Raw genomic sequence first — 26,320 nt, 5'->3', positions numbered from 1 at the left:
ACTAGAACCGCCATTTGGGACAATTTTGTCCCATTCGTTACGTATACATATTTCGACATGTTTATTATTACCCAAGGGTTTTTGTTGCTAAATGATTAATAAATGTCATAATAAGGTATAACAAAGATTTAGTAGCAACTCAATAAATAAATATTATTTAAAATGAAAAGAAAATAGAATCTAGATATCTTTTCATTTGCAAGTTTTTTGAATAAAAAATGAATAAAAAGTAATCTTCTACTAGCACTTTTCACGAAGTACTTACGCATACTTTCTACCCAGTGCGCAACGAATTTTGCTTATAGGACAAAAATCTCCCATATGGCGGTTCTAGGTTGGAAATGTTTTTAAAAGAACGATATGAGATACACAATTGTTTGTGGGCACACTCAAAAGATCGTTAAAAATAAAGTCATACAATTTCAATAGGTTGTCACCTTTTTGAGTGCGATAGAACAAAAAAGTCCCATTGGCGGTTCTAGTGTTAAGAGCGCTTAACGCGAGATGTGTACTAAGGCATTTGAACCACAATAAAAAGGGAGTTGTTTGAGGACTGATAAGCTCTTAGTTGATTCCAGAAATGGTTTGAGTATGGTATCAGTTCCAGGCACGGTGTGAGTTCTGTATGATATCCAGATCCGGTATGAGGCATCAGTTTCACTTTCGATAATGATTCAGAATTAGTCTCTCTAGATGCCAACTTTTGAATGGCAGGGGTTTAACATATACCCTCAAAATTATTTTACGTTGTCCCGTAAACGCATTAATCTCCTCAGGGATCGCCGAATTGTTAGATGGTAGAACGAGTTGTTGAAACATAAACACATAAAGCAAATAAGCGCAATAATGATACACAGAATAGAAGAGTGTTACATTACTTGATGGTGGGTTGAAAAATGGGTAAGATGGAGATGATTCTGCCATGTGTTAACTAAAAATTACAATTGCTCACACATTAAAATTGCCCCCACTCTATTTTTATTTTTATTCAGAATAATTACAAATATCAACCCATATAAAAACAAGTTTTTTTTATTTCTTCACAGTCGTTATGCAACCAACATTAATTCGCTACATAAATGCTACTTCATGTTTGTTTCAAAATTATAGCATATATTTATTGATGCTCTGTTACACCTTATGGAACTATTTGTCTGTATTGCTGCTCCAACGAGATAAGCAATCCAATCCAAGACCAAGTATGGATAGCGCAACGAAACGGTACGGACACATCTTTCCTTGGTCTGGTCGCAAAACAGCTATGGGAAAATTTTCTCGCAATATCCCGCTCGTTCCATTCTAGCAGTGCTCTTCATGCAATGTGAACAAACGATCAAATTATAATCTATTCATATCTCAAATTAGACTCGACTTTTATCCCATAAATTTTTCCATATCAACAATGTTAATGCTGAAACATATTGTCAGTTGAATGGACAAAAAATAAATTAATAGTCCAGAATTGGACCTCCGCTCAGATCACTCGATGGCGCTCTGCTATCTCCCTTGTTCAGCCCGATCTGCAGACAATCAGTCTAGCCAGCTTCCGAATTCAATGATACGCGCAATGGGAATGATTGGGCGGCTGATCCTCTTGAAGCTGGCTCGGCATGGTGGCAGATTGTTGCTGGAAGCGAAGCACTGTCATGGTACATCTTGACCGTGGTGCAGATGTTGGAATACAGGTTTAGATCAGTATGCCTCAGAAATGCACATATTTTCCAGCAATTCAAAGGAGAATTAACCAGACTGTAGCTGTACCATTTCCCAACAGTTATCCACAGCGTTTGCAGGCACATGAAGATGAAAGAGAAGAGGACAGGGGTAGCCAGCACTGATATTTATAGTCGCATTACATGAATTATAGACATTTGAATTGAAATTAAATAAATCTGATAACAAGGTGATTGCATTCAACAGGTATGAATTGATACATGACCTAGCAAGCGATACTTTCAATGGCGTAACACGAACATCCTTGGGGTTTCAAAAGTTTGGCCTCTATTGCTGTGTAGCGACAACAACTCGCCAACCTGTGTCCAAAGCCGGAGCTTGGGTCATACATTCAGTTGACTGTTATCTTCAAAATTGCATGCAACGTTCATATGTTTAATGTAAATTAAATTTCTTCTGTAGAATACATTAACAAATCAAAACGACTGCTGTTCGCAGTTTTACATTCCGTGAATGCAAATGGATTTCACGCAATGCTTGTTTGAAGCAGTACACATTGGTCGTATTTTTTTTCATTGCTTGAATTACACATTGAGGCAACTGTCGAAGGTGATCTTTCCTTTTATTTTTGTAAAGAGATACATAACATCTAACAAGGGTAAATATTCTTCTGACATGTTTTCTTTTGATTTAGAATACCTCAAGGTCAACATAACAATATAACATTAAAATATCAAAATTTCATCGAAAAACTGATATTTATTTTGATTTGATTATATGTATGAATATAAAATATATCTAAAACACAGGAATAACAGACAAAATGATAGTCTAATAATAGTAAAACTAGTACCACAACAGTTGCGACGCAAGGATAGAATATTGTACTTAGATTAAACTATGCAAAGAAGTTAGGAGGCATGATACAATCCATCACCACGGTCGAGGCGGTCCCGTGGTACAGTTGTCAACTCGTACGACTCAATAAAAGCCCGTCTTGAGTTCAATCCAAGAATGGGCCGTCTCTCCGCAGCAAGGATTGACTATCCAACTGTAAGGTAATGAATTAAGTCTCGAAAGCGTTTATGGCATGTCCGCGTAGGATATTACGCCAAATAGTAGAAGAAGATACAATTCATAAACATATGTACTGTTTTATAACTTTTCAAATCTATCTATTTATAAAATGGGACTACGGTATAGTGTCTTCATATAGCCTGTGTAAAGACATTTAATTTTAAATATTTCATAAGGTTTTGCACCAGCCAGCATCCATAGACAATGCACATTTCTGCACAACGCATTTGCTTTCAACTTGACAACGTAAAACTATGCTTCATAACTTGAACACGCTCAAGGGTAGGAAAGGATAAATTTAATACATTTCTTGATGTGAAAACGCCCTCTGCTTTATCTGGTTTAAATTAATTGCAAGTTTCTTTTGTTTTGTGGTACAAAAAATGTCATATTCATTTAATCCATTTAATGTAAGCACGTTAAATGGTTATTATTTAATTTTTTATATATTTCACGCAATCTTTGCAAGGCCTTTGTAGTGGCCCAATATAATTGAAATATAATATCAATACAAAATAACTGCACGAAAACGATAATAAAACATGAATTATTTCAAACGTCGAGCTTGTGAAAGTTACAAAAGAAATGAAAGAAATGTAAGTTGGTCCTTAATTATTGCTCTAAAATTTTCGCTTCAGAGGCGTCAAGATGTTTTCACTCAATGAAAACATAAATAAATAACAATTAGAAAACAATATTATATTTTATTTTGTACTCAGAATTTCGATATCAATACAAAATAACTGCACGAAAACGATAATAAAACATGAATTATTTCAAACGTAGAGCTTGTGAAAGTTACAAAAGAAATGTAAGAAATGTAAGTTGGTCCTTAATTATTGCTCTAAAATTTTCGCTTCAGAGGCGTCAAGATGTTTTCACTCAATGAAAACATAAATAAATGTTATTTTCATTACTCAGGTAAACATTAACAGTGCGTGTCTTCGGAAGGAAATTGATTTTTAAATGATGGTTAGTGTGATGGCTTTTATTTTCAAAGTAAAACCTAAAATTAAATCGTCAATGCAAAACTGAGGAGCGATCAATTACGCGTCAACCAATGGTACCCTTCATATCCTAATTTACGGCCAGCATATTGCAAGATCTTCCAGACATCGATCGCTCTTCGTCGCAGTGAAGTGTAGACAATAAGTAAACCGCAAGCCACAATAGTATCAGTGCGTGTTGGTAGGCATCACTGCACGCTTAAACACTGGAAAGTTACTATCAAATTAAAAGACGCGGTTTCGTTTCACACGACCAGTTTTTATTGCACCACTTGCACTTCCACAGCCCTGAATACCGCACCCATGTACATGCAATACCCTTTTGTCTGCGTTCAAGATCATCTGCGACGAAAGACTTCAGCACAACTGATCTGGTTTATCAACACGCCGAGTCCCCGGCAAAAATTGTTCGCCACAGAGATGGTGATGAAATGTGCAGATCATAGCTTGTTCTCTTTTACTCACTTGAACGTGACTATCAAAGCATGTAATTTTCTTAAATGAAAATTTTGCTCGACTTTTCGCATTGAACATCTTCAAGTTGTTTGCATCGAGGATAAGTGATTTTTTTGCCATTCACATTGGTGCGTATAAAACAATAAAGGTCCTGTTGGTCTTGAGATAATGCCTGGAGGGCAAGTGGGTATCGTAGCGAAGTTTCGTCATCAATGTAATTTTTAAGTATTTAAATATTATGTTTAACATTTTATTGCGAGGACCACCATCGCTGGCACCAGACTGTAGCTTTGGATGGAATGATGTGTCCGGTTCAAACTAAATGTGAAAGTACAGCAATACAGAAGGTTGAATAAAAATGTCAGGACAGTTGATTGCTTTTCAAGCTAGTCTTGGGTCACGAGAAGTAGAATTGAACCATTTCATTATTTGGCTCATAACGCAATATAATTACAAGTTGATTACAATAGAACAACGGTGTTTGATTCAATACATGAAAGTAATAATTCCTGCATTTGTTAATAAAAATATCTGCACAATGCTTAGTTCTTATAATAGTCGTGATTGTTTCACCGAACACATGAACCGATATCTTTTCGATGCCACATTTTGACCGATATTCGCGGGAGTTTCGAAAAACACGAAGAATAAGTAGATCAGCAATTCCGTTTGAGACCACTTTATTTAAATCATTTATCAAGATTTTTTATGATAATAATAAGATAATAATAAGTGGTTCATAGTTCTCTTTCATTTCTACATTTACATTTATTGAAAAATAGGATAGGTATACCACATATGTGTCTTTATGAAAAAAAAATATGAAAGTTATGAAAATATATTTTGTGCTTAAAACTATATATGTTATGATAAATTTACGAAAAGTAAAAATCAAGATTAACGTATTTTTAGTATTTCACCGGAAAGTTTAAATTCTGTCAAATTGACGGGTTCCGTAAACCTAGTGTTTTAAAGTTCCAGGATATAAGTTTTGAAATCTTTTAATTCTAAGGTTAGAGCATAGCAAAGTTGCTTTGCTTTTAAACTATAACTGTAGAGCCTAGTGTCACAAGAACTTTCGGTGAGCTGTATAATATAATAACAATTTTTTTAAATACACTTCTTCTACACATGTGAATATACACTTCTTTATTTGTTTTTTTTATTTGTTTTTTTGTTGTCTTTGTTAAGTGATTAGCCATCATTGGCTTTATCACTGATCTTATAAACTAAACTTATGATAACATAAAGCATCACGGTACAATGTAACATCAGCACAAAATATATAACAAAGAGTATCGCAGCAAGAAATACAAGCTAACATAGGGAATTCAAGTCTAAACTTCTCGTCAACAAATGTTTATAATGTTGTTTTAGCGCAGATTGAAACTTATGTTATTCCTCTGTGGATTTAGTAGTTCAAAAACTAATTGTTAATACCAGGTTTCATATTTTTCTGTAACCGAAATAAAAATACATAACAATATAAATGGGTTTGAAACATTATGTGGGGTTTTATTCAACGTGATTAAATATTGCTTTTTAAATTTAATGAAATTTTAGTAAATAAGGAGATGAAACATCGTTACGACGAAGTAAATCGTGTGAGTAAAGATGCGCTGCAGCTATCTTCCATACGGGGCTGAGCATACAACAATAATTCAGGATCGGTTCACTGCCAAATATATCTAGCTGTATATACCAGAGTTGTGGGCCAATGAAGGCACATGGCCAATGTCTGGAACCGGAATACAAATCGTCTGAAATAAATTTGGACAGCATTCGAGCGCAAGAATAAGATTTACAAGCATCTCAAGAAGACACAGTGACAATTCTGCGACCAAAGGAAATCCAAAACTAATTTATCCAAATTAATGGCTTCAATCTAGAATTTCATTTATTATCACAAGTGTTTCAAGGCTTGTAGTATGAAAAAAGCGAATGGCAAGCGCAACGTATTTATATCGTGCGAGCCCAAATCATGACTGTATGTATCCTGTGTGAACATCGGTGGTGACTGAAGATGTCGTCAGTCGTAATCAAAACAGCACTCCTCCTGATGATTCAACCCAAATGATTGAACTGATTGTGTTGGACTGCATTCGGAAACAGTAATGAAATTTGATCGGTTCAGCATTTTTTTAAACATATTTTGGGAAGTTATTACCAAAAGGAAGCGCGTGTCCGTTTATTTTTTCGAAAATTTACAGGCAATAAAACGTTGATTATTATGCTATTATCTTTCGATTGCAAAATTTTAGCACTATCAGATATTTGAAAAAATAACACGATTCTTTAATGCAAAGATCATTAAGCTATAATTGCTTTTTATGAATTATTTTATGCACTTATTGATTGTAATGTTCTTTCATAAAAAAACGCAGATCAACGCAAATGACACTTTTGACAACTGTAATTGAAATGTGCCTTATTTTGTACCCATGAAATCATCAAACCTTTCATCAGTAACGCCTTACGGTCTGATGCTTTCGAGGAGCGTACTTTGATGCTCTTTATCGCATATGTTCTAATTTCAGCCAACAAGACAAATATGCTAGATGGGATAAACTATGCGGTACGCCTGCGGTTGCTGCGTGCTGAGTGAGCGGATAATTCCCATAGGATGATCTTTGCGGCAAAACGCTTTTGTCGCTCTATTTAAGGAAAATGCAACAAATTGCATCGAACATCAAATAGACGAGCAACGGAAGAAGCTAGAAGAATCGAATGGAATGAAGACAGTACCACACTGCTCTGCAATAGGTAAGTGCCGCACTTTGAAGCTGGTTGCACATGGCAAATGGTTTAATGCCCTTTTGGGATGGCTTTGGACTGCCGATGCGGGTGCTGCATTTTTTCGTTATCAAACGATCGGACGACAGCCGATACATCGATCCGGTACATCCACCTTGCCCTTAAGTAATTGCAAGAAGTACGCTGCTTTTCTGTGTAAGTTGTGCAGTTTTTTTTTTCATTTCGAAGGAAGGTCAGAATACTAGTTACTAGATATTGTTATTATGTTTTGTGTAATGAATATGAGTTGTATCGGTCGAGCAATGTGACTACTAAAACAGATATTTAAATTGGGACATCAAAATCACCAGAAAATACTAGTATTTGCATCACCAGTATAGATTCAGTATATTTATTATTCCTTTTTTAAATACACAAGCAGTCTAGATGAGTTTTTCAGAATAAAATCAGTTGGCTCGACTTAAATAAATCGTGAGCCTCGAAACAATTTCAAGGTAATTTAGATGCTTGGGTACTAGGTTTATTGCAAAATTTCTATTCTTCTTTAGGCATTATTGGAAGATTATACAACCAGGTAGTGTAGCGGGCGTGGTACGACCCTCATGCGGTTCGTCATCTTATAGCAAGGACTGATTCGATTGCGTGGTACGGGCTAGTAAGCTTGTAACGCCAACATAGTCGTATATATGTACCGTTAAGCCAAGATACATAAGATACAACTAAATCACACTTTTCCAAAATTCGTTACATATTTCAACCGAAGTGCCCTAAATTGATGATCGTTATTAATGTTTGCATGGCATCCCGAATTTTCGCCAAAGCCAAGATTGAATCACTTCGCCGATATTGCAACCGATACAAAATGAAAGCGCTTCTTGGCAATCGCGTACATGTTTTTTACTTTTCACGTCATTTCGATTTTTTAATCGCTTAGCAACTTAAAGGTGTGGTTGCCTTAAATTGGGTAATAAATTCGAAAAATTTATCCCACGTTGCAGGGAGTATACTACCAACGGGCCTAAAGTGTGTTTGCTAATGAAACGTATAAATTTGATTGAGGAGGTATTTCGTGAAATAAAAAGTACATCCTATCCCACACGCAACAGAAGCTACTGTTGAACGAATCGAGATGCGCAACGGACTCTGAAGCAATGGCCTGATTCGATGGATTATTTCGGGTTGGTGAAAAGGCAAGAAAAAACTGTATCAAATCGATTAAGGGAAAGATATATTTTTGTCAAGATGTATTCAATTAAGGAATTCATTGCAGTTTCATTACCTTGGGCAGAAATTAAAGACAGTGCATCCTCAGCAAGAAAGCCGATTATATGAATGTGATTCTTTGCCACCATGGTAGTGTAATCAATTACGTCAAGTCAACAAACCTGGAATGGGTAAGTTGATGGTGCTGGTTCAGGGAGATTGTATGCAGCTTAACTTATATTGTAATATTCGACGCATGGTTCAAACCAAACAAATACTGTATTTTTATCATTGATAACAGTAGAATATAATACTCAATCTTACTGTGGTGTCGCTGGTTACCAAATATTTTACATTTCAAAATTTCCACTAAGCATGCGAAAACATATTGTAATGTTGATGTTACAATGCATTTCCATAATGACTATCTTTTGACAGCTTCAGTGCAAATTGCGTTCAAGCAAAAGAAAAAGCCATAAACCCCTTCATTATCATTATCGCTGGTTGTATCCGCTTATCGCGCACCAGCACATGGACCTGGAGAAGAAATTAATTATACAAGAAATAATATTTTCCGTACGTACGCATGTTATTTCGCTAACTGGAAGTCCTTGCGTTTCATCTTAAGCTCCGATAGCCCGTGGCGTTCTTCCCGAAATTGGTCCCCCAACTTGTAATCAGAGTCCGCAGCCACACGATCGTTGCTAGCACGATTGGTGCACGCAAGCCTGCTCCGGTGAACCAGTTTTTATTTGCATAAAAAATCAATTTGTATGTTTACTGTACAAACAATAGTGGCGGCATTTATCGTTACATCAACAGATAGGAAAACTGAGTACTGGCTTATGATCTGGCCGCTTGTACAATAGGGTGCATCTTGAAATTCGTTTCATATCGCTGGTTTAATTAAATTTTGCAAAAAACCACTTACAAGACTTTGTATAACATTTTTTTTTCTGAATAGGTTACGCATTGAAAATACTTTCTTTTTACAGACATTGAATAATTTGTTTATATTTTGTACTATTAATTTCTTCTTAAAAATTAGTATAATGATTTTAAGTGATATATGTTAATTATTGTTAGGTGCATAATATACGCATCCAATGGTTTAAGAGTAATCACAGCTACTCCTCCTACTAGCCTCGACGTAGTTTGATTATCACTATGAAAGTCCTACCATGCACAAGTATCCGTGTTATCCTACTGTTAGTTTGAGAAAAGTCACAGATGACTGTATCCTTAAAAAATCCTACTCTATCGTAGAAAATGCTATGCTATTATTGCGCCCATACTGAAGATTGTTTATTATTAATTTTAACATCATCTAGTTGTTTTTCTGTGCCATAAAACCAGTTTCTTTGTGAATTGAAATTGACGCGATAACATGAAAAGCTTGTCACTGTCACTGGTAGCTAACAACCCGACTGCATTTGCTAAAACAAGCCCGGTCTGGACAGCATCAACGATATAATTAATTTTCAGCAGCCGAACTCAATGCGTCCGTGCAGGACACGACAAAACTAAATTATTTCAAGCTGTTGATCATTTGTTTGATTAAACAACACTGTACAAGACTTTTTGCAACAAAAATATGTAGCGAATCGAACGAGAAGGAATATGATGGACTTCAAAGAAGCAAGAGAAATCGGATACCTGAAAAATGGTGGCAGGCTTGAAGCCAGCATAAAACGGCATCCAGTACTTTGCATTTCGACAGTTTTAACATGGTCCTGGAATGCAGCCGGACGGGTGCATCGATTTATCATTGTTGTCGGTGCGCGAGGAGTTGATTTCGACCATATTTACACACGATAACTGCACGGTCACGCAAACGTGCGGCAATCGGATTTGGGCTTTCTAGAGCATCTTCAAACTGCGGATGAAAAAATTTAAAAAAATGTCTAAAGCCTTTACAGGGTAGGTGCAGATGGGAAAAAGGTTAATTTAAAACACGAGGTAACCGCAACAAGAGTCGTTAAAATAATTTCAATTACATGATAAAATTGATAAAAAATGATTTTCCACTTATGCTGCTGGCACCTCTTACGGTCCAACACATGATTGCTCTCGGTTCGTGTTGATTGTGATGCTATAATTTCGTAATGTGTGTCTCTGTCGCTAGCTAGGCGGCAAAGCTTGACGATTGATTGGTACAGACGAAGATCGTTCGTCCAACCGATCGGATCATTGCTCGATTTCCTGTTGAGCTTCAAAGCAAGCAGGCAGAGCAAAAAATAAAACTACCCGATTACAGTTGCTCACTCAATACAAGTGCATAAAAGCAAGTCGTCCGTCTTCCTGCAGCGAAGCCAAACTCCACGAAAGGAAAGCCGATCAATTGCGATGACGAAGTACGACTGGAGCTGCACCGGGTATGAACCAACTCAGGATAGCATACGATCAGAAAACAACTTGGCATCGTACACACTTTCGACTGATGGAGACAAATTGCTCCAAATTAATAACCACCTTATTATGCGGCAAAATCGACATGTCAGTTCATGCGTGTCCCTGCGGAAATGTGGTACGCGCTTCAAGGGAAAGAGATTTCATTCGCTACAAAACCGCTCCATTTCGGGGGAAATCGGGGTGCAAGAAATAGTGCCGCTCTTTTACACCCAAAGGTGGCTATTTGTGCACATCGTTTTCTCGCCATTCGATAAAATACATCGATTCCCATTACGCACGCAAGCTCACGGAGCTTGAAGCAGGTTTGATGAAGCTCAGAGGTTTTTTACAGTTTTGATTTTTGTTTTAAGTTTAGCAACGACTTTTGTTAGCTGCACTGACGGTAAAAATCATAAATTTGTGTTCGCATTACTACAATACGGAAGTTTACTCTCAAATAAACATGGTATGTATTACAAACAAACATAGTGTATGAGGTACCATTTTATTGTTAAACACATATTTATTCATAATTTATTCAGGTTTTACAGAACGTTAATTATAAATATTGATAAACATTGTATCAAAGCTTTACCCACCTCCATCGTGTCATTACTGTCTCTGTTGCGTCGTTTGCAGCGGGTTCAGAGATTTTGCTCCACTTTTTACAAATTGACTTGAACACAGATTTGATTAGACCCAACCCTAACCGGCTCAGGCGCACGTCGTGCGGCATCGATGTCCAAAACTCGATCACATTCGATACGGTGGAAGATGCTCACGAAGAACAAGAAGTGAGATCAATTCGAATGAAAGCAATGCGTAGTCCGTTAAGAGCATTTCGAAATTAGTATTCATGACACCGGTAACGGACACCAACAGACTAAATAGCTAGCGTTATGTTCAAAGTAAGGGCCACCATAGCCGATCGCGCCCAAGGATGAAGATTCTGCCCGAGAAACCAAACTTTGCGGCCTCTTGCCCATAGGCGCGTCGAGCTATCCCTGCACTTGCGCATTTTATGGATTCTCCCTCTGCTCTCGCATGCTAGTCGGAGGAAGGTAATGTTCCATTTCTTATAGCCCCGCTGCTCATTAATTATTCATCGGAATCTCCCGAACTGCCGTTTCCTAAGCCATATGTTTCTTTCTTTTCTTCTTTCGCCGCCCTTGATGGTGTCATGTCAGTGTCATAGAGCAGAGCAAAATTCCGTCCGGTGAGCAGGGTACCATAGCTGATCGGTATTTGCCACAAACGTGCTCCCATGGCGGTAGGCGAACACCTTCATTCACTCTGCATTCTTGTTACTGCTGTTGTGACTTCGATCCTTGCCGAATGGTGTTTGAAATATGAACCACAAATGTCTCATAAATTAAAATACTTTGCGCCCATTCCTAAAACTGGACGAACTGAAGTTGGCATTGTGGTGTCATGCCATCGAAAAATATGCTTCTCTACGTCAACTATCTCTGGACATTGGGCATGACAGGAATGTGTTTTGACGCTCTAGCTGTCGCGATGTGGCCGGCGATTCGGACGGTAAATAAACAAAATAATTGTTCCACACATTCCGCGTCATGCAGCTTGTTATGTCCTTTGGCCAAAGGCTCTAAATGGTCGAGATTTGGTGGATTGTAGCAGCAAGAAGATGAGACACATTTCGAACAATGTCATCTAACGATCGCACCTTGAAGAATTGTCGCGTTCCGGCGACACTGTGTGCATACTGATGTCATGTCTTATGTTGGTGAAAACCTGAAACCTTTTTTCAGTCTATTGTGTTACTAAAATATGCATCATTCTGATACTGAAACTGATGAAATACCCAGCAACATTGAAGTACCGAAAATTTACTTCTTTGAGTAATTTTAGTTTGTCTCCCAAAGTGCTCAGCATTTCTCATTTCCATCCATATTCCAAATGCATCCATAATTTCCAATTTAAGTTCATTTGCATTTAGCTAATGTTCAAAGATGTTAAGTAACATAACACTAATCCTGGTTAACTAAGTAAGCATTAAGTTATTTAGGCATACTGCCCGATAACTTTGATTCAAATAAATAAATAAATAAATAAATAAATAAATAAATAAATAAATAAATAAATAAATAAATAAATAAATAAATAAATAAATAAATAAATAAATAAATAATACTAACATGCGTACTAAATTTATCATATCTTATTATTTACAGACTCAAAAAGAAAAAGTTAAATCTATAATGTTTTGGATAAAGCTTGTGTAGACAATTTTTCAACGAAAATGATGTTCTTTGTTTGGATATGTTAACCGATTTGCTTACGTGAAAAGCGAACAAAAATGCCCGCACCATGTATGGGGTCATTCCATATCGTTCAGATAGAAACAGTAGCACAATGCAACACATATTTTGCGACCCATCCCCTTGGGGGACTTACATACCAAAAGATGATATTTATCGCCGTTTGCCGAACGTGTATGGAGTCAGGAATGTGAACAAGGTGCTATCTTGAGCAGGTGATAAATCAGATAAATTCCGTTCCGATGCAGGGTATTCAAATGACCATCAACTTGATGTCAGCATAGATGGGTAGCGATATTGACTTTGAGACCTTGCTACTTTTGGATGGACTTTTCCTCATCTCACTTCCAAAGGTATCCTGATGTCGATAGACCCATAGATCAACGAAAATTTATGCAAAACCAAACAATGAAGTCGACAATAAAATTACTCTGTACATAAAACCGTTTGGTACTGTATAACGACACTTGTGGACAATGGGGATATCATGTTCAACTGTACTTTACTGGAAAACAGTACAGATAAATATAACGTTCACAGTGGTATTGCCTACATTGCCAATGAAAAAAGAACCGGTTATGAAAGAGATGTATTGTTAAGGTCACAATTTAAGATTGTTAAGGTCACAAATCTGCACAATTTGTATGCATGTATGTTTATTTTTGTTTGTTAACTTATAACATTTTTGTCTATAAATGTTGAGTATAACATTTTATATTTACCGCCATACACAAAATTTTGCTTATCAAACGTGTGAAAAATGATTTTTTATGCAATTATTTTTTATGACTTAGCCTGCATTTACTAGTTTTCGTATACACGCTTGGATAAACATTGTATCCAAAGGCTAGTCGTTACGAATCGAGTTGCCATCAATCGGACATATCGGAAAACTGATCTATGAAAACTGACCACCTGATAAATCTATATGTATAGAATTTGCATTGAAATGGACTCTCTTTTAACGTTCAATGGAATGTGGACACTCTATCTATTAATGACTTCATGGGAATATCTTCCCTACTTGTGTTGTCTTATGATGTTGCTATAGTGCTATAGTGTACGTTTCTTCATCCATTTCTAAACAACTAAGTATAAGATTCGTTTCGACTGATGATCATCGTTGTTCCTCAGATACACATTAATTGTCATTAAAAAAAAGAAATAAAAACAGCTATTCCTGCCACCCATGTACTAACAGACTGATAAATAGCATTAAAAAGATGGATAAAGAGCATGAAATCGTTTTGTTTTTTCTTCTTCTGAATCCTTCTTTGTGACTGAACATCCAGACTAATTAGTAGTGTGATTTTATTAATTAAGGTAGCCTTCTCTAACACTCCTCCACTATATGCGAGTATGAGGATTAAGGATACTGATATGAACATCATACATATCCTAAGTAAATGAAGCATAATTATATCTGATTAGGTTCTAATAGTATATAGCGCCTACCATAACTATATGGACAGTCGTTTTTCGCGATTTGCGGAAATTTCAGAGACCCCTGGAATAACAGGTTTGTTGTACTAACTAATACATTTAAAATTCGTCCAAAGATATAAATATCATACGTTACGAAAGTTTCACAGAAATACATTTTTTGGAATTTAAAAAAAAGTTGTCATATCTTCAAAATCTGATTTTTCCCCTCCCACTTCGCCATCGATGTTCTATTAGACCGCTACAAAGGCGCCCGTAAATGTTTTGGAGGAAGCGCAGCCGAATACCATATTCAAATGCAAGGGATATACCACAATAAACTTTCTACATACTCTTACCGATATTAGTATATTTTACTAATACTTGTGGGTGATGGGAGGAAAAAATACTAGGTTAGGGTTACATTTCTTAACTATGTATGTAACAGCAGCAAACATTTAGATTCTGCAAAAAAATTCGTTGTTGAGGTTTTTGTGTCACTTTTGTTTGATCGCATCAGTTTTGATCCGTTATTCACAAAATTCACAAGGTTCTTAGGGCAAATTAAAAATATTTTATGAAAATCTTTTCACATACTTTTAAATAAGATTTTTTGTATTTTCAAAACACTTTTTCCCGCAAAAAATTAGACAATTTTTAATATTAATAAAAAATAAGTTTTGATAACAATCCTTATGAAACACAAGTAATCTTTAAAAATATTATAAAAACACTTTTTAAAAATCGTCAAACAATATTTTTTTGCGAAACTTTTATAAAATTCATTATTTGTATTTTTGGAAGATTTTTAAATATATTAGTTAGTATAAAAAACTAATTTTTCTATGTATCTTTATTGTCAAGGTATCTAACCCTACCCTACCCTAAATTCATTTTTTTTGTAATATGTAATGTAGTAAAGATTCTTAAAATTTAAAAAAAATAAAAGACGAAAAATCGTATTCTGCACAATTCGCTGTTTTCATTTATCTCCTCCAGATTTTCCACAAATCGCAAAAAACGACTGTCTATATAGTTATGGTAGCTGCTGTATTTATTTTATTGTCTTGTTTTATGTACATAATATTTATGATTGTTTTAACTGCACAAGTCGATTAAAATACTTCATCATGATAATATGTATATTATTTGTATATGGCTCACAAGTTTTATCTTTTTAGCATTACGGCCTATACGCCGGATTCTTTGACGAATACTATTTTACTGAATGTGTTAACCCTTGAATCTATGGGCATCGTGTAACTATGTTAGGGGATAATTTAAATAAAATGTAACAAATGATAGGATATAAATTGCCAAACAGATCTATTTGTGCTTTAATATGGATAAGACCTGAGTACTGATTTCATAAACAAATTCTGAATGATTATTCCAATCAAAACCAAAATACTCTTCCCATTTTACTCACATACGCTTTACAAATATGTTTGTATATTCAGAATACTCAAAAACTCATACATGGGTCATCAGCAACATCCGCACAGTGGGAGGCTGATGATGGTAGATTGAAACTAAAAGTCGCTCCATACGGCTACATCTCAACCGTTACTTCCATACTGCAAGCCGAATTCAGAGAAACTGTCTTATTTTTTCTCCTCTTTCTGCTGTATACATCGTTTCGTGAAAGCCATCTTCGATTGACCCGGTGGACGAACACAATAAATTGTCATTTTGACGCGATTCATTCCGGCCCCGAATACACCTCCGTCCCTGCGTTATGGCGCTCCATCTAGAGTCTGTATAAGGAAACTCGATATAAGTAGAACACCTGTAGGAAATTGATGAGGAGACATCTTCAGTGCGGACGTATTTGGTATGGAGTCATTCCAGCCCTGGGAGAGCGTCGCACGCACAAGATCAATTGAAGCTTTACGAAAGCTTTATTTTACGCAATCAATTAACGTGTGCCTGACGATCGTAACGATTCTTTAAGTTGACCACCCGCCGACGAGTCTGCAAATCAACAACACACAAGGCGTGACTTGAGCAAATCAACAAACGATACAAATGCAAATGAATGATCACAGTCAGGTGGATAGCGGTGTACGTAAGAATTGTACAACCAGGATAATGGTCACATAAATAATAAATGAATCTGGCCTTCTTCAAAACAATCGGTTCAATTTTCTTTCAAATTTTGCATATTTCGATGTTTCTTGAGCATATTTGAACATCATAAGAATAGCTAATACACCAATGATTCATATGCACAATCAAACAAACAAATTTTATTATTCACTACAAATGCATTCAGTTTATAAATAATGTTTAAAGCTTAAATACAAGTAAAACACAAAAATTCGCTAAACAACGGGATGCTATCTACAGTTGGAGATTCATAAATTATATTTTCAATGTCTAGCTTTCTGTTTCAGTTTCACATATGACAAAGACTGCGAAATATACGCGGTTTAATTAGCTTTGCGTCTTTCGGGTATATTATTAAATGGTTTGTATTTTTCGAGCAATCATGATTTTGTTATTTCTTTAAATTCGTTACAAGAATATTCAAAGTAAAACTGAGAAAACAATGAATGATTTGGCAATAAATTACGAAAAACTTGGCAGTTGTTAAACCGTTTGCCAAATAAAGTCTAATGAAAAATTTGTACACTGATATCTGGCACCATGTGTTAACTAAATAGACCTAACGTAGTTGCAATGTTTACAAAACTGTACCGAAACACAACGCGATTAAATGTGAAACTTAATATATTCGCACGTGTCTACCACTTTTCGCAGATTGCTCGCGTTGCATTGTGTTAACAGACATTTAAGAGAAAAAAATTAACATTACTGGCATATGGGTCCCTTACTGGCTGCATAAAGTCATTTTCACTTGAGTCTGGCTGCATCTAGTCATTATGCACTAGGAATGTTGGAATATTCACTGCATTCTTCTATTGCGAGGACTTTACATTGTTGTGAATATTGGTTTCACAACTATATTCCATAGTATACGAGCACCATCTTAGCAATCGGCAATTAAACTCACCCAGGGAGAGTATTACTACGCACAAACGTTGAAAGATCGAGAGGAATTGTCTTGGTAGCTATTGCCATCGTCGCAGATGGTTCGTCCGGTTCGCTAGGGGTGGGCAATATTGGCGAACTGTCGCGTATCCGCCGCGGAGATTCTGATGAAGATCTGGAGGATGACTTAGAAGACTTCATAGATAAATCAATTGGTTCGTTTTGCTCGTCTCTTTTGCATAGCTGAAATCCAGCATGGCCAGAGGAGAGCATGGCTAATGAGACGGGTGGAATCGAAAACGCCACTGGGAAATAAGGAGAACCGTCGCCCCGAAACGATACTGCCGGTAGGTAGGGTGACATTCGATCCAATAAAGCAGGCCTATACGTGTCGGCGTGTGACTGCAGTGCCGATGAAGAGGGTGGAGTGCGGGAAACTTTCATTGGTAGTTTAGGTAAGCTGACCTCGGCGTGTTCTAGTGTTTTGAATCCATTTTCTAGAATTACACTTCCTACCAGCTGATCCTTGTAAGTGTTACTACCATCGATAAAACTGCTCCCACCACCGCCGCCGCCACCACCAACACCATTGCTCTCATCTGGATCAGCGGACGATGCGCCGGAATCGCTTGGAGTACTTGCTCGTTTCGTGTTCTTTTTAATTGTATTGTTATTTTTGATAATGCTGTTGTTATTAAGATTGTTATTATTCAAACTGCTGTTGTTGTTGTTATTGTTGCACAGATTCGACAGAAAACTGTTTGGGATGAATCCATTCGAGATCGACAAGCCTGGAGAGCTGGTACTATTGCTACTGTTTTCATTGCTAGTACTGTTGTTGATGGCAATATTGCTATTACTGTTGCTGTTGTTATTGTTGTTGCTACAGGCTTTCTGTTGTTGCTGTTGTTGTTGCTCTTGAAGAAGGCAATGGATTTTGAACCAGTTTGACCGCCGGCCGTATCGAGAGCCGCTCTTTGACATTCCGACCACAAGACACTTTCGCAGACGACACGCCTTGCAGGCAGTTCGGTTTTTCTTGTTGATAACACATTCTCCATTGTTTTTGCACTCGGATATTGATGACAAATTGTTGTAAGTACGCCCGAAGAAAGACTGAAAAAATAAAGAGAAGATTGATCTTTAGATAATTGTTTATGATTTTGAAAATTAATTAAAATTCTTCAGCACAGATACATTAAGCATATAAGTAGCAGAATGAGCTTGGGCAAAGTGTATGTGTGAAAGTCAAAGCTGTCAACTTTGTATCGCTTTTATCGTTGATATTCGATGCAATCATGAAATGTGTTCTCTGAAACATTAATCTTATCTGAGCTATTTTATCTATCCTGCTGTTACGCTCAACAACACCGACAGCGACCATGTAGGCACTGTTGCATTTTGATGGTTCCCAAGGATACGTCCTTGCGATACCCGTCGGCGAGATGATAAATCTTTTAACTGCATCAATCTGGTAGCTCTAGCTGTATTTTCCCTGCCATCTAAGGGTTTCGCATATTTGTGCACTCTCATCACCTCTTGGCTGGTTCGAGGCGCAGTGTTCACACTACCAATAGTCACGATCGATCAACATAGCAGATATTATTGAGTACTTCATCAATATCTTATCAATGTACTGCTACTGAAATCAGTAGCTCGATTTTTCACATCAGCTAGGCTTGAACACAAAGTAGTTTCTCACCATAAAAGTAGCTTATTAAACAGTGATTTGTGTTTAAGAGTTGTGTTTTCATTTCTTTTATTTCGGTTCAGTAAAACACCGTATTTTTAGTTATTTTAAATAATATTTATGTCCTAATTTAATTCGTGACAACTCAATTTTAAGCTAAACTAACATAAAAACGTTCCATATTGAGAAATAGTATTAATGAAACATTGTTTGGCGTAACGACCTAAACGATGCAATATAGACACTTTCCGAAACACTCTCAATCTTGTAGGAGTCGGCTGATCGATCGAATCGAATTTTATACATCCTACATAAAAAATGATCACGGAACTGTTACGGAATCTAATTTTCTTAATGTACTCTATCATTACACGATTGTGTGTATTCATAAATACCGGTTATTGATTCAACTTTTTTTTCAGAAAACGTTAACTAAATGAAACGCTACCGCTGAAATCACGTACAAATATGAAAGTGAACAGTTTAACCCTACCTATACTCAGTAGATGACGATGATGACAATGCTATTGACGGTTGTGGTGTACTATACCGCTTTTGTACTACCATGCAGTTGCGTTTTCTGTTCCCGTTCTAACAAATCCGTAAATCCTACCATTTAATCAGTCGCAATCAACTACGGTATGACGGTGCTTGTTGCATTTATAACGACTGGTTGGTATTCTCCCACTACTGACAAAGATGACAATATCAAGGACACTTAGAACTACAGATACTTTGACTCACATAGACTACAAGGCGCACTTGGCATTGAAGAGCATCATCGCAATAATTTTGTTCCAGGTGAACGGTATTTACTGTACGATCTTTTGGCATACTCAGCGACAAAGGGGTGCATTTGTACTGACAACGACCTTCAACACAAGCAAAATATGTACTGGAACACACGACCATATTCGATAGTGATCGTCCTGTTAAGCCATGATGACACCATGAGTTTTCAGTAAACCATTAAGCCACGTTTATTAATTTGTCGAAGATCATGATTTCCAGCTTCACTAACCCGGCGTTGGAGCAGGTGAGGTGTTGATTGATTACACTCAAGATACTAGGCAACAGCAAATACCAAGCAAATGAAATGTGTTGATTCTATCCATGATATGCGCACTTATGTAGGTATAGTTCCTCAGGAACTAGGGCAGTTCAATTTGGCCCTTTTGAGTTCTTCTTTGGTTTCAATGTCGCGTGCTAACAGACTTTTAATCAGATTCCATTCGGGACGGCTGAAACATCCATCATGTTTTGCCACCTTACTTCCTGACCTGATGTGTGGACCGCTTCCATTTACGAATGACTACCACACTATTCGTGGCATTCCATCACGAATCATAAATCTAGCAAATTGGCCATAAAACACAAGGAAGGCAAAAGCCCTCTGCCAGGTTTTACCAGCACTTCTTACTTTTCGCTTCCACCACATTAAAATTGCCAGGGTACTACGATTGTGAACAGAGACACCAAAACATAGCACCGCATAGTCATGGTATGGTACGGAAATAGTACCAGAGAAAAAAAGTGTGGACACTCTGATTTGATTGCCCAAGCACTGTTGGGGTGTTTTCGAAGCGTGAGAAATTTTCGAAAACACGCCAACCACTTGATTGCCCGGGGCGTAGAAAAGCATCTTCGCGAGCTAGTGAAGTAGGCCACAGTAGAGAAAAAATCTCCAAAATATCTAAAGCTTCATCGTTGTTCCAGACCGTAACGCTGAAGCAGCGAACTGATTGAAACATCAGCTTATTATCATCAGTGTCAGCCACCGGTCATCCGAGAGCGTGGTTAGTGTTTTTGGGCGAAGCAGCAAAGAGGAACTCGTCAGCATGATGGTGACAGTTAGACATCTTCGACATCAACACGATTTCCAATTGCTAGCAAGCACTTCAGTTCCCTTCGCGTTGCTTTATAAAAGAAGCTGTTTATCTCGAATTTTGCACCTGCGTACACATCGCACACAAAAGGCTGGGCGAACATATTTCATGCTGTTGTACAAGCGTTTTAAAAGTGTTGATATATGGCGATGGATCATTAGATACTTTTCGACATTTTGCATTTTCGAACGCATGGAGAATCTGTTTTTTACTTTCTTTGTCATGACAATTATTAACATAAATTGTATCTTGACGTCAGTGACAAGTGAATCAATTTCTTTTGGTAGTGCCGAAATCTACGCTCAGATGCAACATGAAAAAGCTGGGTGGATATAAAAAAGTGTGAGTATATTGTGTAAAGATACACCCTGATGATAACTGCCACAACTACCATCCCAAATCGTTATACAAACCAAATAATAATATGTTTTTTTTAACTTTCTTATTAGTTTATATAAATTAGATATGTATAAACACGCCTAGGACTAATTCATTCCTTTTGTTTGATGAAACAATTGAAATAACATAACTTAAAGCAATGTTCATTCCATAGATCACAATATCTATGGATTTAGTTTCTAAAACTAGTATTAATCTAATTGATTTCCGCTATAACACACATTTTGTAAGGATGATGACTAAACAACATTCATTTGTTACATATTCCAAGGATTTCGTAGTAAATTAAAGCATATAATCAAATTTCACACTTGATTAACGTAATCGGGCGAACCTTGACTGCTTATGCTTGCCTAAAGCTACACGTAGCGTAGTCGACTGTTCAAACCTTTCTCTATGGCGCGTCTAATGATCTCGTCCAACAGGTTACTGCTGAAGCAAGACCACACGTCGCGTCATTCAAATAGTTTGGGGGTGCCCAAAGAAAGTGATAGATTCCAAAGATAATCCGAGAAAATGTGAACTAAGCGTTTACGTTTTCTCAAAAAAATACAGCAACCCGCATCTCAGCGGAAGTGGTGACAGGATCAGGTTATTTTGACCACCAACTGCTTAAAATAGCTTACACTTGGCAATTCGGACAAACGTTGCTGGAGGGCTATGTTTTTGATTGGGCAATAAATTTAACCGTGTTTTTCATAAAAATGAAACAGATCATGGCTGCAGACACGTGACTAGCATGCAGTACGGATGCAACTAGCGATAACCATCAGCCCAAACCTAAGATCATTTGAAACACATGCTTAAACATGCAATATAAAAAATTTATTTTAAAGAACACGAATATCAAAACAGCAAAACAAAATTCAAAGGTCTCTTCTTCTATGTATGCAAGCATATGAGCTAAAAACAATTGATTTAATTGATTTATTTTTATGTTTCAGCACTGGAAGTCTAATTGATTGAAACCTAAAAAGAAAACAAGAAACGCTACAAATAGTTGAGCAAGTGTATTATCTTCTCGAAATTAAAATGGAAACGTGCATTACAAAACATCGAAGCTCCAATAATATTTCACTGCATCCTACTGCAGATGATAACGATGACGATTGCATTTTGATGATGTGCTCCCTAAACCACATGCCACAGTCAGATTTCAACACAGATGATTTGCACTGATTTTAGTTAGTCGATGCCCAATCGGTGGGAAAACAGATCTCGCAAAAGATAAAATTCGCACTTGTATGTTCGGACGGTGAACCACGGATGTTTGTGTGTTGCCAATACGAAAGAACGGCGATGTCAGCGATTGATCCGGTTCGCAGAGGGTGAGTACGAGATCGCAAAACAGGGAAGTGCGACACAGAAGCATTAGCATGAGGCAGCACAATTAAGCAGCATGATTTTGTGGTTTCCTGTCTCTACCCACCGCCCGAAGTTGCGTGGTCCAACCACCTGCCTTCGTTCGTGCGTTTCATGACGATCACCGGGCGGCCCATTTCGGTGAATGAGAATCGGTTTTTAAGAGTGCTCTCAATTGGATCGTAAAAATTTCAATTTCAGCATCCGTCTGTTGTGGGTTCGGGAGCGACTTTTCTGGGTTTTTTTTTTTGGATTGTCTTTTGATTCCTACCAGCAACAGTTTTTATTCCTCTTACTTTCCGTACTCACCAAACACAAACTTCTTTGTCCATGTTGAAGGGACGGGTTATATCGTTGTTGTTTTCTTACCTTTCGATATTTTCTGCTATTTTAAACCACTCGCTTGTTCGTTTTGTCGGTCTTTCGGAGAGAATAACGCGGTGAGCACTAATTTTCGATAATCTTTAAGCTTAATGATGGCTCGTAAAATTTAAAATGCCACACAGGCGATAACCGAGGCTAGAGCGTCTCGATAAGTGAGCGTCGCGCAGTTGATAGCGCGAACGCATCTCAGTGAAAGAAACTCTGATGATTTGCAACAATGATTACACTTTTTTCTTTCAGAAAGAACGACTAAGCGGTAATGATAGTGATTACATTTGTGATTGATACAACGACATATCGAAAGAATCTGGCATATGATAAATATGCTCCTATATACAAAAAAATTCATTGTTTTATTGTATATTTAAACTAACTTTGAAGTAGTAATCACTGAAATATGTAATATTACTGAAAATGTACCACTCACAGCGTCTCAAACACATATTTAGTAGAACAAGCACCGACCATTCGCCTTGACGGTCTCTTCTTAAGCGAAACAACATCATCACAACATGAGCGGACACCAGATCCGGTACCGTTCGAGGATGAACAATCCCATAATGCACATACGACTTGTTAACTAGACTATTAATTTTAAAACAGAGTCGTACGTCGTTAAGATGGAGAAAAAAGTCATTGCATGGGTAGCTTGGGAATTCCGGCGCTCGCTGGTGCTCACAGTGAAGATGATCACGAACAATTATCTTTCTGTCAACGGACTTGCATTGACAGCAACGACGAGTCTGGCAATCGACCTGTCGCCTTGCGCGCGCTTTCTGTACGAAAGCTACCACCCTGGCGAAAGGTCTTTGTGATACAAACCGGAGACCGTTGCTTCAGACGAACGGCGAGTCTGCCAGGAAACAGTAAGTTACTGGTGGTGTGTCCGCTGTGACGCTTTGCGTTGTACGGCGAGCCTACATTGCACGACCGGGCGATCTATGTGCTGTATAGCAAAGCAGATCAATTAAATTAAGAGTTTCTTTTATTGCTTTAGCTCCGACGAAGTCCCGGATGGCTCCGGACAGGAAGGTTACAAGTGCTATAAAATGGGTATAATCGATAAAATTAAAACAGTTCCGTAGCGCACCGCATATGCCTCGATCCTTTCGTGCCGCAGAGATCAAGACCTAAGGATGAAACAAATGGTCGTTCGTTGCCATTGAACGACTTTTAGTGCGATTTCAACCTGTCGTACCCCTTGAATAGTCGCATTTTCTTCACGGAAGCAGCCCAGGCGATCGCTTTTCTCAACTGCATTTGCTACTCTTTCTGTGTGAACGAGGAGTTCCTTAGCTGCTCTGTGTATAACGATGGTCCATTCCCGGCGCTCGACATGTGTTAAAGTATGAACGGCAAATGGGAGAAAGGACATTGCTCCCTAACGCGCAGCGAACTGTGCCCATTGATTGGTTTTATTTGTCCCAGAGATCACGCATAAAATGTACTGCAAAGTACACATTTTACGATGCAATAAAAGATTATTTATAAACATCTATTCCATACCACTGATTAGCAGCTGCCTTTTCTGTTCCAAAACTAGACTACAGCATCACTGCCCTTCAACTACGCATACCCTCTAAACGGGTGATTGCGAGAGCAATGATGGTAGAGTGCCAATTTGTGCTACACAACACATTGTATTAAGATTGACTCAGAATATAGAAGGAACCTGACCGAATCCCTCTGCTAGGCACCTAACTGACCCATGCGAAATAGCGAATGTGATTTATGATCTGTCATGACACGAACGTAGCGTCGCACCTTACATGTATCGTTCGTTTCATCGCTTTTACTGCAGCCATACCATTACTAACTGCGCCTAGGCAAAAGAGTTCGCAGAAAGGTTAATTGATCTACGCTAGTGCTGCCATCACCTGCCAAATGCATGATGCTCAAGTGATGCATTTCAAGATCGGTCGCAACTGTGATACCGTGAATCATACTGCCCAACCTAATTTTGCGTTCAAGACAAGGTGTATTCAATGTACTTAATGTACTTAGTACTTAACTTAATCTTCATTTTCTTTATTCCAAAGAGCAATGTGTTTACATGGGTTCTAGGAAGATTGGCACTGTGCTGTTAAGGTGGTCTCCAAAAAAACCATTTGTAATAAATTAAACAGGGCTATTGTAACATAAGAAATATGTGACAATGAAGTGCACGAGCCATCGTTACAATGCAGTATGCGCACTGTATTGAAGCACATATTTCTACACACAAACATATCGAGTTCAATCTTTAACACGATCTGAAATCTGTTAACTAGCTAAGCCGTTCAAGCATGTGGAAAGGGGCGTAACTGAAAGTGCACCTGTGAATGGTGCTGAGCACTGTGCAGCGATCCACTTTTGCGCTATCGCATGACGCTATCAGCTATCAATTTGTTTGAACAAGCGTTCGTACAACTTCTTCACCGGTTGATTTACACAGCAAAGCGTGAAGCTGCTGTGTACAATTTATTCTCGTTAAGTGCTGCAGATAACACCCTTGTGAATGTGGGCTGCCGATGGGCTTGATGTCAGGATCCGGGACCCGGGAGTCATGAGCAACTGACTCGAGCGAAGAGCCATGGGCAGTTCCATTAGCATTTCTTAGCATTCCTACCGTCCTGCCCATAGTACTGCGTTAAAGCGACGATTATACTTTCGTACTATCTTCTACCGCCATGGCACGCAAAGCTTTGGCCACGCTGTGATGCCATGGCACTTATCTAGTCAGCGACGAACGCCTCTCAGCATACATAATGTATCTGTTACAGATTGTAATCGGGCAGTAGTGTTAGGAAATATTAATTCATTATTCAATTAATCGAGAATAGCGAGAGCAGCATACGGCCGATTCTCACGTCTCGCCTATTCTACCATATTTGAAACATTTATCGTGGTAAATACTGTTACCACATAAGGTCCAAAAACAAATTAAATTTCATTTTCACACATGCTCATTTTTCATCTTTAAAAGGCATAAAGTTCGTAGAGTCTTATTTATAATATCGTTTGATATTTACTTCGGATCTAATAAACGGATTTTATAATTTTAGAATGAATATCAACTACCAAGTGCCCCAAGTACCCTCTCTAAGTAATATTTAATTCCGTTGATGTGCGGTCATCTCTTACAAAGACATGATAGATTTAAATTGACTACGTAACTGAATAATTAATTTGATTAGTTTCAGTGAAAACCGGGATTATCGAACAGCAGTCGGCACGGCTATGATTACACCATCTGATTAGAAATAAATATTTATTTATTTTTCATATGAACTAATCTTCTTCTTCTTCATCATCGGCACAACAACCGTTGTCGGTCAAGGCCTTCCTTTCCCCAATAGT

The 26,320-nt window shown here is 37.6% G+C and overlaps 1 protein-coding gene across 3 annotated transcripts in view; it reads right to left on the bottom strand.

Moving 5' to 3' along the window:
* Positions 1-16,487: 16,487 nt before the first annotated feature.
* Positions 16,488-26,320, bottom strand: part of LOC133393907 (protein embryonic gonad) — a 44,621-nt gene continuing 34,788 nt past the window's right edge. For all 3 annotated transcript variants that reach the window (XM_061660952.1, XM_061660950.1, XM_061660951.1), the window contains one exon: positions 16,488-18,376. In XM_061660952.1, coding sequence (XP_061516936.1) covers positions 17,279-18,376 — 1,098 coding nt within the window. In that variant the 3' untranslated portion in view covers positions 16,488-17,278. The remainder of the gene's footprint in view (positions 18,377-26,320) is intronic.

Source organism: Anopheles gambiae, chromosome 3 (assembly GCF_943734735.2).
Source record: "Anopheles gambiae chromosome 3, idAnoGambNW_F1_1, whole genome shotgun sequence".
In the NCBI taxonomy this organism is placed as follows: domain Eukaryota; kingdom Metazoa; phylum Arthropoda; class Insecta; order Diptera; family Culicidae; genus Anopheles; species Anopheles gambiae.
Note: the sequence above shows the minus strand (reverse complement) of the source record. Positions and strands in the feature narration are given on the sequence as shown.